General features: G+C 40.5%; 1 protein-coding gene across 8 annotated transcripts in view; it reads right to left on the reverse strand.

Moving 5' to 3' along the window:
* The window catches only part of PHACTR2 (phosphatase and actin regulator 2), a 308,168-nt gene that overhangs the window by 118,807 nt on the left and 169,796 nt on the right, over nt 1-19,565 (reverse strand). For all 8 annotated transcript variants that reach the window (XM_033235201.1, XM_033235199.1, XM_033235205.1 and 5 more), the window contains exon 2: nt 11,684-11,851. In XM_033235201.1, the coding sequence (XP_033091092.1) occupies nt 11,684-11,851 (168 nt within the window). The remainder of the gene's footprint in view (nt 1-11,683; nt 11,852-19,565) is intronic.

Consider the following 19,565-nt stretch of genomic DNA (forward strand, 5'->3'; position numbering starts at 1 on the left):
TATTTTTCTTCCTTGGAGAGAAGCACCAAGAGGCGATCTATAAATATAAACCAGCTTTCCCACTAAAAGGGAAGGTGAAAGAAGTTGGGTTGCATCATCCTTTGCTCTAGTCTGGAAAAGATTAATGTTTTCTAGAAAAAAATGAAAGAATTAGGCTGGGCGCGGTGGCTCATGCCTGTAATCCCAGCACTTTGGGAGGCCGAGGCGGGTGGATTACTTGAGGTCAGGAGTTTGAGACAAGACTGGCCAATATGGTGAAATCCAATCTCTACTAAAAATACAAAAACAAAAAAAGAAAAAAAAAGGGCACAGTGGCTCACGCCTGTACTCCCAGCACTTTGGGAGGCCAAGGTGGGTGGATCACTAGGTCAGGAGATCGAGACCATCCTGGCTAACATGGTGAAATCCCATCTCTACTAAAAATACAAAAAAATTAGCCAGGCATGGTGGCAGGTACCTGTAGTCCCAGCTACTCCGGAGGTTGAGGCAGGAGAATGGTGTGAACCCAGGAGGTGGAGCTTGCAGTGAGCCGAGATCGTGCCACTGCAGTCCAGCCTGGGCGACAGAGTGAGACTGTCTGAAAACAACAACAAACACACAAACAAACAAAAATTAGACAAGTGTGTTCTCACACACCTGTAATCCCAGCTACTTGGGAGGCTGAGGCAGGACAATCGCTTGAAGCTGGGAGGCAGAGGCTGCAGTGAGCCAAAATCATTCCACTGCACTCCAGTCTGGGCAACAGAGCAGGACTCTGTCTCAAAAAGAAAAAAGAAAAAAGTGGAAGAATTATATAGTTAAGAAAGCCACACAAAAAGAAATGTTTTGAGGAAGAAAATAGAACAAAGAGATCAACCACTTGACAAAACCAAAATGTCCTGTCAAGAAGTTAATAGTAGAAAAAAGATAACACACAGGAGAGGGAAAATTGATGTACTGTGTAGATCTGGCATGGAGCAGCAGGTAAGATAGAGAAGGGTGGTGTATCAGAGACTCTGAGCCAGTGTCTCGCTTCTCTCACTGACCCGCTATTCTCGATCTCCATGTACACTCTGATTTTCCCCACAACAGCCTTCCCTGGTATTTCTTCCCTGAAATACCAGCTTCATGAGCTTGTTTCTCTAGAACAGAGTCTGGGCATAGGGTGGAAGCTCAGTGAATATTTGCTGTATGAATGGATGACAAGGAGGATTCATCAGACCCAGCAGGAAAAGTCAAAAGTGGTCACTGAGGAGCTCTTGATGAGGTGCCAGTGCCAGAGATGAGAGCCTTGCACAGACCTGCCTGGCTAATCAGAAAGAATGCTGCCTTCTTATAGTGTGTTTCTTAGGACATGAAAGAGGGCACATCAAAACTCCTCAAACCCTCCTCTACTGGTTTTTAAAAATAAGAATAATTGTCTTCCTCAGAAGCCATCTGTATGGTCTAGCTGGTCAGAAGTCCTGAGTGGAAAACAGGAAGGCATGGAAGGTGACATGTGGTTCTCTTCTCTTCTGGCTAGAGATCATGGCATATGAAAAGACTGGATAAAGAAATGCGAAAAGCCATTTCAACCGATGGTGTTGAAGACAAGATCTGATTTTCTGGACTGTAACATTCAAACAATAGCCTGACAAGACATGTGGTTCATTACATGAAAATGGGAATGAGATACCAGACTATTCACAATAGCCAAGACATGGAATCAAACTAAGTGTCCATCAACAGATGAATGGGTAAAGAAAATGTAGTACATATACACAATGGAATATTATTCCACCATTATGGAATACTATTCAGCCATAAAAACAATAAAATTCTGTCATTTGTAGCAACATGGATGGAACTGAAGGACATTATGTTAAGTAAAATAAGCCAGGTGCAGAAAGACAAATGTTGGATGTTATCACTCATATGTGGGAGCTAAAACGAAAAAAACTGAACTCATGATCATAGAGTCGAACGTCAGTTACCAGAAGCTGGGAAGGGTAGTGGGGAGGAAGGAATAAAGAGGGGATGGTTAAGGGGTACAAATGTGCAGTTAGATAGAAAGAACAGATCTAGTGTTCAGTAGCACGATGGGGTGACTAGAGCTAACGATATCGTATATCTCAAAACAATTAAAAGAGTGGAACTGGAATATTTCTAACAAAAAGAAATGATAAATGTTTGAGGTGATGTATATTTCAGTTACCTTGATTTAAACATTATACACTGAATGCTCGTATAAAAAATACCACATACGCCCCATAAATATGTACAATTATGTATTCATTAAAAATAAAAAATGTAGGAAAAAAATGACATGCCAAGAAGATGCTCACCGAATTGGCCTATTGAAGAGAATCTTAAAGTTGAATTCAAGAAAGAGGAAAACACCCACACAATGGTATCAAACCAGGTATCATGGAGGACAGCAGCCAGAACAGAAAAAGAAAAAAACCAATGCCAGAGACCTCTAGTGCTTTCAGAGAAACTAGCATCCAAGAAATGTGGATATGATGTGTACATATATCCACATGAGGGTACAGGGAAAGAACAGAAAATATATTGCTATAAAAAAGTAAAACAGATCACCCCGTTAGGTGGCTTTGGGTGATATTTTCCACAAAGAGAACATTAAATAAGCAGAAAAGTGATAGTTCTCATGGGAACTTCCAGCTCCCTAGACATTTACAAGATACTTAATTCTTACTGATAAATTCCTCTTTAAATAAGATGAAATTCTATTCTAGACTTAATTCTAAATAGTGAAAATGTGGTTGGTGAAGTAGAAATAGTAAGAATTTTTGGAAAAGTCACCATTTTAGCTTAGGATATAAAAATAGCTAAGAACACGTGAAGTACAACCAGATGCACAGGCACCCTGTGGACTCCATGAGCACAAGGAACTGGTCAGGCTTGTTTATGACCATATTCCTAGTACACACTGCATTGGGCCAGAAACTCCATAAAAACTGAGTTACCTAGGCAATCTAGTACACTTCTATGGTGAGAAACTCTGAAACTGACAACAGATAAAGGGATGAATAAACTTAAAGAAAAGATGGAAAGATGATCATGTAACAATGTGATTAGGAGATACACAAACACACACACACACACACACACACATATCAGAGGCTAGTTAGAAAGACTGGAGATAATTTGTTTCAGGCCAAGACAAAAGGAAACTTCCTCAACAATTAGAGCTGGGAATAAGGAATTCAGGAAGAAGCTCAATGACTGTATGTTATCAGGGCTGCTGGAGACAGGATTGATTCCTGTCCTAGAGACCGAACTAGACGGCTAAGGTCCTTTACAACTCAAAAATTCTTAATTTCAATTGAAAATTACGTAAGTGTTTTACTATAGTAACAATAAATAGTGTTTGGCTGTATTTGAACAAATATTAATAGTCCCAGGCTTCAGACATATTATGGGCTAAACTCAATTTTGTAAATTAGTTTGGGAGCATACCCATAATTCCAAATAATCTAAAAATGCAGTACTGGAGACACCGCTAGTATCTAAGTTAAGGATTGCTTACAGACAGAGGCAATAATGCATTATTATTTCAACTTAGAAAGGCAGTCTCAATAGGACTCGATACTGTATCCACCAGAAAACACTAACATATGGGCCGCCATTCTAAACTGGAACTCCATGAGGCTGGCTTTCTGACTTTTGGTTTGCTGGTGGGTCAGAATCTGCCTTGCAAATGTGAGTTGAAGAAAGAAAGCCATAACAAAAAGCGTATATTATATAGTTAAACCCTGCTTCTCTTCTGGTAGAACTGTACAGAATGAAGTTTCATAATTTGTTAGGAGCCACGGAGCTGGCAGTAGATATCAAGACTGACAACCAAGCCAGGTGCTGCGGCTCACGCCTGTAATCCCAACCCTTTGAGAGGCCAGGATGGGAGAATCGCTTGAGACCAGGAGTTTGAGACCAGCTTGGGCAACATAGCGAGATCTCATCTCCACAAATAACACAACAATTAGCCAGGCATGGTGGCCCACGCCTGTGGTCCCAATGACTTAGGGGATTGAGGTGAGAGGATTGCTTGAGCCCAGGTGGTCAAGGCTTCAGTGAGCCGTGATCACTCCACTGCACTCCACTCCAGTTTGGGTGACACGGTGAGATGCTGCCTCAACAACAACAACAAAAAGATTAACAACCAACCGTGAATGGGATGCATTTTAATGGTTAAATTATCAGATAAAGTTTGTAAAGACCTAGAATCACAATGTGTCCACACCATTACTGAAAGTGCATGCTATGGCGCACACCTATAATCCCAGGGCTCTGGGAGGCTGAGGTGGGCGAATCACCTGAGGTCAGGAGTTTGAGACCAGCCTGGCCAACATGGTGAAATCCCGTCTCTACTAAAATACAAAAATTAGCCAGGTGTGGTAGTGCATGCCTGTAATCCCAGCTACTCGGGAGGCTGAGGCAGGAGAATTGCTTGAACCTGGGAGGCGGAGGTTGCAGTGAGCTGAGATCGCTCTACTGCACTCCAGCCTGGGGACAGAGTGAGACTCCATCTCAAAAAAAAAAAAGAAGTGTCAAACACAAAGCAAGAAGCCCTCTGTGGGTCCAGATGTGCTGTGTGGCCTCTGGCTGGTTACATAACTTCTCCCTGATACAGTAAACTGGGAAAAAGGAAAGATTCCTTCCTTTTCCTCCAATATGACATGAGGATGAATGATAAAGCACTTCCAGGCCGGGCACGGTGGCTCACGCCTGTAATCCCAGGACTTTAGGAGGCCAAGGCAGGTGGATCACCTGAGGTCAGCAGTTCGAGACCAGCCTGACCAACATGGTGAAACCCTGTCTCTACTAAAAATACAAAAATCAGCTGGGTGTAATGGCACACGCCTGTAGTCCCAGCTACTCAGGAGGCTGAGGCAGGAGAATCGCTTGAACTCAGGATGCAGAGGTTGCAGTGAGCCGAGATCATATGCACTCCAGCTTGGATGACAGAGCGAGACTCTGTTTCCAAAAAAAAAAGCACTTTCAACTTTTTAGTGGAATAAGATAGGTAAAATCAAAATGCTGCCATTTATTAATGCAACCAGAGCAATCCTTAACAAATATCACCTTAAGCAAATCCTTTAACTTTGCCCTACTTTCTAGATGTGGAAAATAATCCCAAATAGCAACATTAGGTCTCTATGGTTACAAGAGAATATTATCCTTTAATAGGACCAAACATAATTTTGATCCTTGCCAACCATTTTTCTACATGTGCACTGTGGAAAGCAGGCCAGTCAAGTAGAAATAAAGTAATTCTTCAGACAAAATCCTTCTTACAGCAAAAACTAGTATGTGAGGCAAAACGATGTATTAGAGCCACCTTTCTATGATCAGTCCTTTCTAATGTGAGTAGGAAGACACCTTTTAGAGATGCAACTAGTGAATGGTCGAAGGTATTGGCTATGGGGCTTCATTGCTTAGGTTCAAATATTGCCTTTGCCTACGGCCAGGTGTGTTTTCTTGGGCAAGCCCCAGTCTCTTCATCAGTAGAACTGGGAAAATAGTAGCCGTCAAGGACTGAAGTTCATAAGGTTGTACTGATGATTCAGTGAGTTAATATGAATCCAGTTATTGGAGCAGAACCTGGTACCTAACAGCATTCAATAAAAATTAGCCATTATTATTATTAGGGAGTACAGAGTACCTTCAGGAAATCAAAGATATTACCAGATGATTCTCTACAACTTAGTCTGATTCCTAGAATGCTAACACTGACAACAATATTACCTAAAAATCTAGACAGGCATTCTTTTTCTATTACTACCAACACAAATAAAAGTCTCCTATTTATTGAAGATAAATTGTCTTGATTTTCTTTACATAGGAGTATAACTTACTTTTAAATAAGGACAAAAGACAGGGAAAATATTTTTTCTAATTTTATTGGCTTCTTAATAGTGGTACATGGCTGTAATTGTGAAGTACATGTTTTGGTTAGTATTTTAATTTGTTATAATTTTTTAAATCTTCAATTTCTTTTATAAAGTCCTAAAGCATAGGCAGGGTGTGATGGTTCATGCCTGTAATCCCAGCACTTTGAGAGGCCAAGGAGGATGAATTGTTTGAGCCCAGGAGTTTGAGAACAGCCTGGCAACACAGTGAAACCGTGTCTCTACAAAACACACAAAAATTAGCCGAGTGTGGTGCTATGTGCCTGTAGTCTCAGCTATTTGGGAGGCTCAGGTGGGAGGATCATCTGAGCCCAGGGAGGTTGAGGATGCAGTGAGCTGTGATTGTGCCATTACACTCCAGCCTGGGGGACAGAATGAGACTTTCCTGCCAAAAAAAAAAAAAAAAAAAAAAGTCCTACATCACCCAGTACTGCATTTTTGGCTATAGTGGGTATTTAATAAAGAAGCAATTCAAGGTGTATTTTTTTATTACATCCCATGTATAAGTTATTATATAAAGAATCTATGTGAAGTGCAGCAAAAGTGAGTGTAATAGTCTCTGCCCTTAAATACTTTACATAGTAAATTAGGAGCATAAGACAGACACTTAAACAAGAAAACAAGTTAAAATAAACATGTCCTAACAGGAGTACAGGCAAAGGAGGGGTGGCTACCATCAGCTGGTGCTGAATCAAAGTCAAGAATATCTGCGGGAGGAAGAGACATGTTACTGACCCTTGAATGACTGGTAGAATTTCAATAGGTATAGCTGGAGGAAGGAGGTGCTCAGAGGAACAGGAAAGAGCAAGAAGAAAAGCCAGGGGACCAAGAAGGCTTGGGGCATGCTGAGCCAGTGACCCAGCATGACTGAAGTCCAAGGGCTATGGACGACTTGAAAAGAAAAGGTCAGTTTGGGTTAAACTGAGAAGAGCTGAGGAGCCTGGATTTCACTGAAGAAGCAATGTGGACCCCGTCACACTTTTTGAGCAAGAAGTGACAGGAGCAAAGTCCCATCTGAGGAATGCTTCCTGATGGTGATATCCGAGAGGATCTGGGGGGGCAAAAGGGCAGATGGGTGATCTGCCCACCTATGTCCCCAGATCCACACATGTTGGACTACTGCTGCTGACCAGAGGGAGCCCTCATCTCCCTGCTCACCCAGCTCTTGGGCTATGTCATTTCCAGCAACAGTAACTCCAGCACCACAGGCTTAGGATCTTAGGGACTCCTCCTCTAAATCCATTCCCTGTGTTCCACTTTATATAGCAAGTTTCTGTCCTGAGTCCTTTGGTAAGTTCCTGTCCTAGTTATCAGCTCTATTTCCTTGTTCTTTAAAAAAAGATTGGGCCGTAGGCTGAGCGTGGTGGCTCACGCCTGCACTCTCAGCACTTTGGGAAGCTGAGGTGGGCAGATTGCTTGAGCCCGGGAGTTTGAGACCAGACCGGGCAACATGGCGAAACCCCATCTCTATTAAAAGTACAGTACAAAAGTACAAAAATTAGCTGGGCATCGTGGCGTGTGCCTGTGGTCCCAGCTGCTTGGAAGGCTGAGGCGGGAGGATTGCTTGAAGCCGCGAGATTGAGGCTGCAGTGAGCTGTGATAGCACTACTGCATGCCAGCCTGGGTGACTAGGGCCCTGTTCAAGTCTTTCTGATTCCCACATCAGACACCATCTGCCCCACCTAAATACTCCTACCTGAGAAAAGAACACCCTGGTTACTGAGGCCTGCCTGAATCTTCTAATATCGCTCACCTGGATGCTCTGAGATTTACCCTACCTGTTGGAACCTGTGCCATTTTGTGGTGAAATACTCATCACTCTATTTCCCTGGCTTGATACTTATAAGGTTATTATCTTGATCACTCGGGTTCCCGACAGCCTGTGACATCCCAAACCTCCTCTGTCAGCCTCACCAGCTAGGTCAGGTTCCCCTCGTAGGTAGGCTTGCTGCCAGAACCCTGCCTCTCCCTGTCTTCTCTAGCAGCCTACAGATTTCTATAGCTAGCTGCAAATAAGCATAGCAAAAAAGCTATGTTGCACTAATGGAGACATTAGGTGATAGGACTAGACAACAGGAATTGACAGGATAGGCTGATGTTAAAGGCTTTGCATGAGGAGAAAATAAATCAAACGTTTTAGGAACTGATAGAATGTAGAAGATGGTGAGAGCAGGAAGAGTCAAAGAACTCCATGGTTCAAAGTCTGGATGCCAAAGGAAGCCATGTCTACAGTAATAAGGATTGCTGGGGTTGACAGGGAATCTGTTTTGGTTGGAATGCATTTATACACAGTACTTTTCCACTCCCTCTTCCTTCACTCCCTGTGTCTATCATAGCATTTATTAGTACCTCACCTGTCTAGAATGAAAGCTCCATGAGGGCAGGAACCTCACTTGCTTATTGGCTGCAGAATACCAGGCTTCCAGAACAGTGCCTGGCAACTAGCATGTTTTCCATGGAAATACATATAGACTGTATGAATGGATTTTGAGTTAACATGTTGTTCTCAGGTAGTGCTACCCATCAGATGCTTGGGTAGATTTGCATGGGCATTGGCTGGAGCCTGGGCCAGTTTGAGGGATGTAGGTATGGGAAAGAAGGGCACATTCAAAGCAACAGAAGGGCTAAGGCACATAGCAACCTTCCCTCAGAGGGTTAGGGGAGATAAGAAGATGAAGAGAAAAGGCAAAAGAGAGAAAGAGAAGTGAAAGACAAGCAAGATAATGATAGCTTTTGCAAGTTAAGGAAGAGGTATTTTGGAAATTAAGGCAGGACTGATTATTCAGTGACAGCAAATGTTGTAGAGGTTGAAATGAATGAAAATAAGAGAATGACACTAAATTTAATGGTTAGGAGACTTGGAGTAACCTCGGTGAATACAGAACACAGAGACAGATTGCAGTGGGAAAAGGAATGAGAACGTAGGGAGAAAGTAGAGGCAGCAGAGACAGGTTAGATTTTCAGTAAGTTTGGTCTTGATGGTAATACACTATGAGAAGTTAGAGGAACAACTGTGTTTACTTAGACAGGGCGTTTGTCCTCTTACCTTTGGGGAGATATAAGCATATATAAAAATCCAAAGGAAGGATGTTTATATCCTCACCTCCCACCAAATCAAATAAAATCAAATCAAAATGGGAAAAAATGATTATGTAGGGGGAAAAAAAGGTGTAAGTGCCATTTTGAGTCCTAAATATAGGGAAGGGAGAGAAGAACTAGAGCTTGGCCGGGGCCTCTCATGCAGGAGAAGAAAAGCAATGAAGAGGGGTATCTGGGGGAAGTAGATGGAAAAGAGGCCTGTTCTCCTGTTCTAGAATCTAAGAGCCAGACACTGAACAGCCTAAATCAGAGTCGAAGATATTGGAAAATTTCTGCTTTAAAACAAGGCTAAAGAACTGGAAGCTGGGGCATAAGCCCAGCCTGCCTTATAGGGCATGATGTCCTTTGGACATAGAATGAACATTCCAAAATACAACTGACTCAAGGACCACCAAGACAGGCTACGAATGGGACACTTCTTACCTCCAGTCACAACAGTAAACAGGTTATTACAATGCATTAATAAATTAGTGTTCCATCCTGTCTACTACCAATTAAGAATTCCTACAACAGAAACCCATTCTAGGAAAAACGGTATTTATCACTGTGCGGCAGAACACAATAAGGTTCATATCCATGTGAATACCAACCCAGGAGTTTAAGAGAAGGACAAACATAGAAGACTTACTTTTCTTGGAAGAAATTAACTTTCTTTTTTACCTCAAGATATGGTGGGTCTTGCCTAAGGTGTACTTCATTGATTATCAGACAGCCAACAGCCCTGATCGTATCCAAACAGCTCAATTCCACTGCTTGAGATAATTTTTTAAAGAAGAAAATAACTTTCTCTTGGTTATATCCAAATACTAGTTTTGTGCAGAAGTAATTGCAGTTTTTTGCCACTAAAAGTAATGGCAAAAATCACAATTACTTTTGTACCAACTGAATATATCTGTTTTCCTCTAGATATGACATCTTTCTCCAATGTGAAAAAAAAAACTAACATATGATACACCGTTTTGTAACTTATGTTCGTTTTCGTACCTTACGTCTGGAGCCCTGCTCCCATCTTGGGTAGTCTTGGTAACGTGAAGAGCCAGATTCTCCCAATGCTTAAGCACATGTGAGAGGGAGGCACTTGAAGAAGGCCAGTGAGGTTCCTTCCATGACCAAAAAACAGAGGAGAACAATATGCCCAGCCAGGGACTGGAAGGAGTCAAAGGTGTAAGAGTGTCTCTGGGGACCAACAACAGAATCTGGAACTGAAGCACCTCCGAGTTCAGCACATTCAACTCCCTGATTGTGCAGGCGAGAAAACTGAGGCTGATCTCCCCTGTTCAAAGTCGCCCAGCCGGGTGTCCTCACACAGCACAGCACCCTGTCCCTCACCTCTCACCACCTCCTAACCCAGAAAGCCACTTAGGTACTGAAGAGCACCCAATAACCAAACCAGCATTATTTTCCCCTAAGCCAAGTTTCTCTTCTTTCTCTATCTTTTTATTACAGAAATTTTCCAGTATCTATAAGCAGAGAAATGAGAATAATAACCACCATGGACCCCACTGCCCAGCTCAAACAACCCATTGCCAGTCTTCCTTTATCTTAAGCTTACCTACCTCACCCTCCTCCAGGATTATTTTGAAGAAAATTCCAGGTAGCTTATCATTATTTCTTGTTAAATATAAAATGCTCAAACAAACTATATAGCTGCAAATGCATCCGAAACAATTTTCTTTGGGGAGCTTTGATGCTCCTATTCCATATCCTTACATCGTGTATAGTATTTTTAATTTCATTTCACAGCTCTAGAACAAAACCCTAGCTCTTATCTTAGTACAGACCGATAAGATACGCTCTGTGTCCCTGTACATCCACTAACAATATTAGACTGTGGTACAACGAGGAATTCTGATGAAGGCATTGCCTTGGACAGTAAGCATGTGGAACGTTGAACTTACTAAACACTTTTCTATAATAGACACAGTACACTGACACTGGCACTTGTTTAAATTGGGCTGAATTCTGGCCTGAGATTTAAAGCCACGAGTCGGTATGAAAGGCACTAAGCAATGTAACTCCTTAAGGTTTAACAAATCTACAAACTAAATTAACAACCAAACATTTTCACACCAATAGGGTTATGCCTCTACTCTCTTAAGACAGAGACCATTTATTTGTGCTAAGGATATGATAGAAATCTAAAATCAAATATAACAAAATTTTTCTTTCATATAGCCACTTAAATCTTTCCTAAAGAATAAATACATCAAAAAAGACATTTTTAAAAAAGTTTTAATTAACGAACAAGACTGTACTACTAGTTAAATAATGTTACATGTATAGTAGTATAGTCTACTAGTTAAATATTTATATATTAATATAAATAGTACAGTCTAACTAGTTAAATATATATGTAACATCATGTGTATATAAAAATGGATACCTGCCATCACAATGTTGATGAATAGCATTTCCACTTATCATTTTCTACTATTTCACTCCCTTGCCTCACCCATCCATTTTTTATACAAATTTACAAATATATATTTTTAAATAAGAATATATTAGAAAGTTAAGGTCAGTACAAAAAGAAGGCACATCAGAACTCTTAAGTCATTTCATCCATAAAATAAAGAATTCATTTCAAATATGGATTAAATTTTTTCTGGGAAAAAACACACTGTAATACATAATTTTCTACCTTTTGAAACATTTTACGATTTATCCCATCTTCTAACAAGTTATGATACTCATACCTGCTGAGGTTTCTCTAAATTTGTCACTGGTCTTCTTTTTCCTCCATTTCCAAGGCTTAAAGATTTTACCAATGGTGGATAGTTTCCCCTTTCTCTTGAAGGGAGGTGTTTGGGAACCTGCTGTGGGGCCATCTGAGTTTGCTACAGAAGCTTTGTCCAGTCCATCAACTGTATTAAGAAAGATATAGACAGAGAAAGGTTGTAAAAAAGGTTGTAATAAAACAACATCATCGATTGGTTCCTGGGCTGTTAATGGTAAGCACATCCACTCTAATTGGAATCTCACATAAAGTTTACTTGTCCCATTTCACAGCTGGTAGGACTTCCCTCATATCAATCAGTAAACCAGTCAATCAGAAATTACAGCCAACTTAGAAAATCATTCTGGGGAAACAGACTAGAAACAAGAGACTGACATTATAGATGGGGCCAAATGCGTGTCTGTGCAACACAGCTAAATCCATCTGCAACAACCCCATCAATATTTTGTACAGGAATAGAGTATTCTAAGCATTTCTGAAATAGGATGTTCCTCCAGAGACTAGTTTGACATTCTCAGTAATGAATATTACAGTTATGGTGTAGTTAAAATCATGGTTTCTCTTTCACAAAATAAAATTTGGTGCCAGGAAGCTAAATTCTATTTTTACAATGCTAAAACTATCTTTTGCTTCTATTACAAAAAAGGTTTTGAGCTTCAAAGAAACTGATAACTACACTAACCACAAGAAATATGTGGAAAATTTGGGTACTGTGTGTGATAAAAACATGTTTTTGTATGTCTTCACTATTTTATTTATCAGAAGAAATGCACAAAATCTTAAGTTGCGTTGCTTGCACTGTGTTCTAGGCTGATGGAAGATAGCAATGACTTATGTTACACCAACTATCAAATTTTAATGGCAAAGAACTGGAAGCAGGCCAGAATGGATGAACTATAATATTATTCCATCAATAAAATAGCACTTGAAATTATGGCAAAAAAAAAAAAAGGAAAAATCAAAACAGTAGTTTCTTCTTGGAGGCAGAAATTACCTGAGAAGAAACTTGAGGGAACGTATAGGGGTGATGGAAATTATCTCAGCAATGGTTGGATGACCCAAAACTCATTAAATGGAATTTACAATTTCTTGCATTTCACTTTATGTAAAATTTACCTTTAAAAAACCATAAACAGACAGTGAAGTCTAATTAATGACATGTATGCTGAAGTGTTTACAGGTGAAATGTACTGATGTCCGTCAAAAATAATAAATGGATAGATAGATGGAATAGGCAGATGGATAAAAGTGCAATAAAGTAAAATAGAGCAAAATGTTAAGTGTTGAATCCAGCTGGTAGATATGTATATGGGGCATGATACCAATTCTTTTATCTTCTCTGTATCTTTAAAACTTTCTTAATATAATATTGGCAATAGTAAAGCAAATAAAAACAAAAATTGAACAGCAAGGACTTCTGCTTCCAAGAAGATAAAACAGACTTACTTTTTCTTTTTGAGACAGAGTCTTGCTCTGTCGCCCAAGCTGGAGTGCAGTGGCGCGATCTCAGTTCACTGCAACCACCGCCGCCCGGGTTCAAGCAATTCTCCTGCCTCAGCCTCCCGAGCAGCTGAGACTGACTACAGGTGCATGCCATCACGCCCAGCTAATTTTTGTATTTTTAGTAGAAACGGTGTTTCACCATATTGGTCAGGCTGGTCTCGAACTCCTGACCTCAAGTGATCCACCCATCTCAGCCTCCCAAAGTGCTGGGATTACAGGCGTGAGCCACCACACCCAGCCCAAACTTACTTTTTCTTATTCCTTTAGCTAAATACAACTTTAAAAAAAAAAAAAAAAACCATGGATGTTACATATAAATGTAAGAAAATTCTGTAAGGCCAAGAGAAGGTAGACAAGCTTGGGACCTCAGAACCCAAGAAACAACAAAGTGGTGAGATTCCTGGGTTTTCTTTTTGCCTCAAATATCCCAGACTCGTAGCTGAAGAAGTCAGAAACCTCTAAAGGCCAACAAGCATGGAAGCCAGCAACCCAGAAACACCAATGGGCACAGACCACAAGCGTCTTCACTCTCTAGCCACATAACCCGGAAAGGGGCAGAGTAGCAAAATAAGAAACTTTTAGACAATAACTGCTCTACTACAGCCGGGCACCATAGAAGAACCTGTGACCATGCATGCTAGCAAAGGCTGAATGGAGTTACTAGATTTCCACCCTCATGAGGCTCTGAAAAGGAGCCCTAATATCCCCACTAGTGTGATGTCAGAGAAGACCAAGCAGGAAACTAACACCTTTATGCCTGGCGGCTGATAATGAAGCATCTTCCACAGTGTCAGTGGAGACCATGTAGGAAGCCCTGACATCCATCCCTTCCCAGCAATAACTGGGTATCTCTCCCCTCCTCCAAAACACAGGTGGTCAAATCATTGCACACTGGGAACAAGACCACTCCAACTGTGGTATCAAGGGAGACCACATGGGGATCCGGAAATTCTACCTGTGCTCAACACTAACAAGGACACCCTACACACATACATAATGTGTCAACAGAGGACAAGTGGTGAACTGGGATTTTTACCTCCGGTAGGGGTGACAAGGTGGCACCCACTGCTTCCCCTGCTATAGAGGTGTCAGACAACGCCAATTAAAACAGAAGGTTTCAAACAAGATCTAGAGTCACATAACATAATACAAAAATGTCCTAGTTTCCATCGAAAATCACTTGACACACTAAGAACCAGGAAAATCTCAAACTGAATGAAAAAAGACAATCAATAGATATCAATTCCTAAATCCTTACGAGTTCTCCTTCCAAACAAATAGGAATAACTCCTATTCCTCCCACTAGTGAAGTCTACTGTAATTTCAGGTACTATCTGGGCAGAGATGGGCAGACACTGTGCATTGCTAGGGAAAATTGGAGATTCAAGTCCTATGCTGACTGATTCTTCTGAAAGTGGTTCCTAACCCTACTTTCAGCCATAGTACGACAGATAGAGATACAGGAGACAGACTGATTTTGAAGCTAATTCAGAGTAAAGGAGCAAAATATTTATTACTTCAATTCTACTCCTGTCCACCTTCCCTCCTTGAACCAAAGTGCAAACCCAGAGAGGAACTGAGAGTATGGTTTTACTTCTTCATGAAGACTTTCTGCTGAACTCTCATGTAAGGGCTTAACGTTGAACAACTTAAACATTGTAAAATACAAAAGGGCTGATTATTATGAGCATAGAAAACAAAAGTTTCCATCTCAAATTCATCTCTGTGGTTACATGTCTAGTTTTCATTTTCTTACAATATAGTGGGACCTTTCTCTCCCAACCCACATATCCAGTTCCCTGATGCTCCATAAAAATTCTACTTTCCCTCTGAAGCAATTAAGAACAGCCTATTTTTCCCCTATCATAAACCACACTTGCAATTAGAAACCATATGTTGGCACAGTTGGCCAATGTGCTATTGTACTTCTCTTAAATCATGAATGTGAGGACCACTGTCACCCGCCTTTGAGTAGCAGGGGAAGAATATTAACTCTCTTCTTTAGATACCCAGGACACTGGCATTGCTATTGATATTTCTATAATTTTGCTTGTGGATCAGTTTTCCATTAAAATCTATTTGAAACTTTCCATAAATTCTTTCACAATAAGTCTGGTGAATTTTGCATTTATATGCAGATAAAAACAAATTGCCAGGTAAATCCCAGATGAAAGGTAAAATTTCCTGATTGTTTTCATTGTTAATTTTGGTCCACTTTCATGTTACTAAGAGTAACTTGTCATTCATCAGAACTTACCTTTTCACACTTGAGTTCTACATTTTAAAACACAGCATATTTTGAAATACAGTCATTAGCTAATCAAATGTAGACACTTTAAATGACACAGCTCAGTATATCTTCCCACTGAAACAAGCCCACACCTAACAGAATTTCCCTGCACCACCAATTGCTAAGAAATCAGAAAATACATACAGGTTTTATTTTTTATTTAAACAGAAATGTATCAATTAGGCAGTCCCAGCACAAATGTGACCATATAAGCCAAAAATAAACGAGGCTAGATAATTACCATATTGATAGGGTTTAGATATGACTCCCCACTCAAATCTCATGTCAAATTGTAATCCTCAGTGTTGGAGGTGGAGCCTGGTGGGAGGTAGGGATCATGGTCATGAATTGTTTAGCACCATCCCCTCTTGATACTGTATAGTGAGTGAGATCACATGAATTCCAGTTGTTTAAAAGTGTGTAGCACCTCTCTCTCTCTCTTCCTCCTGCTCCAGCCATATAAAACATGCCTGCTTCCCCTTCACTAGGTGCCATGATTGTAAGTTTCCTGAGACTTTTCCAGAAGCTAAGCAGAAGTTAGCCTGCAGAACTATGAGCCAATTAAACCTCTTTTCTACATAAATTACCCAGTCTCTAGTATTTCTTTACAGCAGTGCGAGAACAGACTAATATACCATATGAAATAAATTGTAGGTTTGAATAGTCTTCCCTTTGAGATTTGATAAATAAATGATAGGGATTCTTAGAAAAACTGAATCTACTTAATAGAGTTCATTGTATGTTTATACTATTTAATGGTTATGATATTTTTGATATCAATTTTTCCCCACACATAATTATTTCAGGCACTGAGAAACTGAGACAGATGTGGCACAGTATTCTGACTCACAAATGTTGTAGCTGAAAGACCACTTAGAAAAGAATCTCCGTAAAAGAACTCCTGGTACTAATTTCGTACAAACTGACAGCAGCCCTGCAGAAAAAAAGTAGGTGGTAAAAAACATGGTCTCAACTTTTCTCCAAATATCCTTAAATATCTGAAGGTCGATGAGAATGCATTTTTGAAGCCCAATCATAGCAAAAATAACTAGGAGAAATCGTGTGTGGTAAATAATGCTTTGATAACACTCTGCTGTGTATGCGTTAAGAAAGTTTAAAAAAAAAAAAAACTAAGCATATCAAACTTTATTTACTTAAAATATGGTTTCCAGGCTTTGTTATTTTTTGTGCTTTGTTATGTTTTTACAATATTAAGATTATCTGTGTATATTTTTATTTCTATTACAGTTTTCATATTTCTATTATAATTCTGTCACTTTCCCCTTTAAAAGCCACAGAACATATGGCAAAGAAAAATCAGAAGAGTGCTTAAGGAAGATTTAACTTTATTGCCTACATTTACATGAGGTCTCTTTCTCTCTCTCAAGTCTCAATAACTTAAGATATATTGCTATCATTAAATAAGGGCAAATGTACAACATGTGGGCACAGAAGCAACCCACTATTGGTTAGGGTGAACTGATGGTATAAGCCATCACAGATGAGCTTGGATCACAGTTTCTAAGGCAGCCAAGTGGCTATCCTTGCCTTCTTTTATCTAAAGGAGTTCCTTACTCTCTTGCTAATCAGAGTTTACAGTGGGTTGGGTCAAATCTCTTCCTTTTAAGGGTAAAATAAATGGCAAGTGGAGAAAAAGAGAAAATGAACAGAAGAATCAAAATGTGTGGCATCACACGGGGTGCAGGTTAAAAATTCTGAAACTGCTGAACATGTATATTGAGATCAAACAAGGAAGTACAAGAATGGCAGATGGTGGAAGCCAGGTTTCTCACTACTGGAGAGAGAGGTTACAGATAAGCAACTGGAGAGGGAGGTTACAGATAAGCGAGAGAGTAAAGCTACAATGATCCATGCAGCCCTGATTAGAGTTGGAGACATCTGCATGAACCCATGCTTGGCCAGGTAGACAGATAGATAAGTAAATGAATTATAGACATGTATATATGCATGGGTTTACTTACACACATGTATTTGCTAGCTCTGTCCTCTCAGAAGGCCTAGAAGTAATAACTCCCCAGTAGCAAAGAGCACGCCCAGCACGTAGATCTTGGTTTCTAATAGCATTCTCCAAGAGACAGACACCAACTCCTTACAGAAAAGGCTGCTTCTAGAGCTGGGGCACGGAAAACACGAGATGAGCCCTGCAACATCTTGTACTCCCAGAAAGTGCTCAAAAAGCAAACCGATGGGAGGGGGTAGGTTAAAGGGACACAGGAGCCCACTCAAACGTTTCCAAAGGCCAAAGCTGGAATAATCTCAGCAACAAAGAAAAAATATAGTATTAGATTATAACCCAAAGTATAAAATAAACATCCACAAATCTATACTCATATAGATAAATATTGAATGAATAAATGAGTTGGAGAAGAGAAAAATCCTTACAGAATTCCAAATAATTTATATACATAACCCTCTCTCAAGAAAGTGGAGCTTAACTCCTGACTGCTTAAATGTGGACTATCCATAGTGACTTCCTTCCAAAGAGTACAGTATGTAAAGAGAGGAGAAAGGAGTGGCTTTATGGTGAAGATGCTGACAAACAGGACCTTAGCCAGGTTCACATCATCAGTGATAAGTTGTGCTGACAGTATGTACTCTTGATATGATATAAGGAGAATGGTACTTCAAAACCCACAATGCTGTAGTAACTACAAGGAAAACATCAGGCAAAACTAAATTGAGAAACATTTCTAAAATACCTGAACAGTATATCTCAAAACTTTCAAGGTCTGGCCAGGCATGGTGGCTCATGCCTGTAATCCCAGCACTTTGGGAGGCTGAGGTGGGCAGATCACAGGAGGTCAGGAGTTCGAGACCAGCCTGGCAACATGGTGAAACTCCACCTCTACTAAAAATACAAAAATTAGCCAGGCTTGGTAGCAGGCGCTTGTGAGGCTGAGGCAGGAGAAAAGCCTGAACCCAACAAGTGGAGGCTGCAGTGAGCCGAGATCGTGCCACTTTACTCCAGCCTCGGCTACAAAGCGAGACTCATCTCAAAAACAAAACAAGTCTGGGTGCGGTGGCTCATGCCTGTAATCCCAGCAATTTGGTAGGCTGAGGCAGGCAGATCACAAGGTCAGGAGATTGAGACCATCCTGGCTAACATGGTGAAACCCCAGCTCTACTAAAAATACAAAAAATTATCCAGGCATGGTGGTGCGTCCATGTAGTCCCAGCTACTGGGGAGGCTGAGGCAGGAGAATCGCTTGAACCCAGGATGCAGAGGTTGCAGTGAGCTGAGATTGCGCCACTGCACTCCAGCCTGGGCAACAGAGCGAGACACCATCTAAAAGACAAAAACCAAAACAAAACTGTCAAGGTCATTCAAAACAAGGAAGGTCTGAGAAACTGTCAGACCAGAGGAGCCTAAGGAGACACCATTGCTACATGTAACATGGCATCCTGAATGCATCCTGGAACAAAAAAAAGACGACATTAGGGGAAAACTACTGAAATCCTAATAAACTGTGGAGTTTAGTTAACAGGAATAATATCGGTGTTTGTTCCTTGGTTGTAACAAATGTATCATGCTGATATAAGATCTCTCTGTATCATTTTTTCAACTTTTCTGCAAATCTAAAACTATTCTAAAATCAAGTTTGTATTTTAAAATGTGGCTTTCGCTATCATGGAGGTAAATGAGGATCAAGATTTTTTCTTAGGAGGAAGTTGGCTTGAAGGGGCCTCGGTGCCTACTGTCCTTTACCGACAGTCAAGATTTCAGCTGAAAGGAGTTTTAGAAAGTAAAATGCTTCAGACTTGACCATCTTTCTCTCCAAAATTCTCCCTTTACTAATACTTCCATTCCCAGTATTCTATAAGTAAGAGAACATTTAAATTGCTGTTTCAACATTTTTTAGCACATAATGGATCCAGATAAGGTAAGTTGTATTCAACATCTTGCAAAATGGTAGACAATGGGGCCATCTCCAGCATGCATCAGGAGGTATTCATCCACAGTCACTGTGTAACCACACAGAGAGAAGAGATTCCAAACATCCCTCCACCACACACACACACACACACA

The sequence above is a fragment of the Trachypithecus francoisi genome, unplaced genomic scaffold, assembly GCF_009764315.1.
Source record: "Trachypithecus francoisi isolate TF-2019V2 unplaced genomic scaffold, Tfra_2.0 Lachesis_group15, whole genome shotgun sequence".
Lineage (NCBI taxonomy): Eukaryota > Metazoa > Chordata > Mammalia > Primates > Cercopithecidae > Trachypithecus > Trachypithecus francoisi.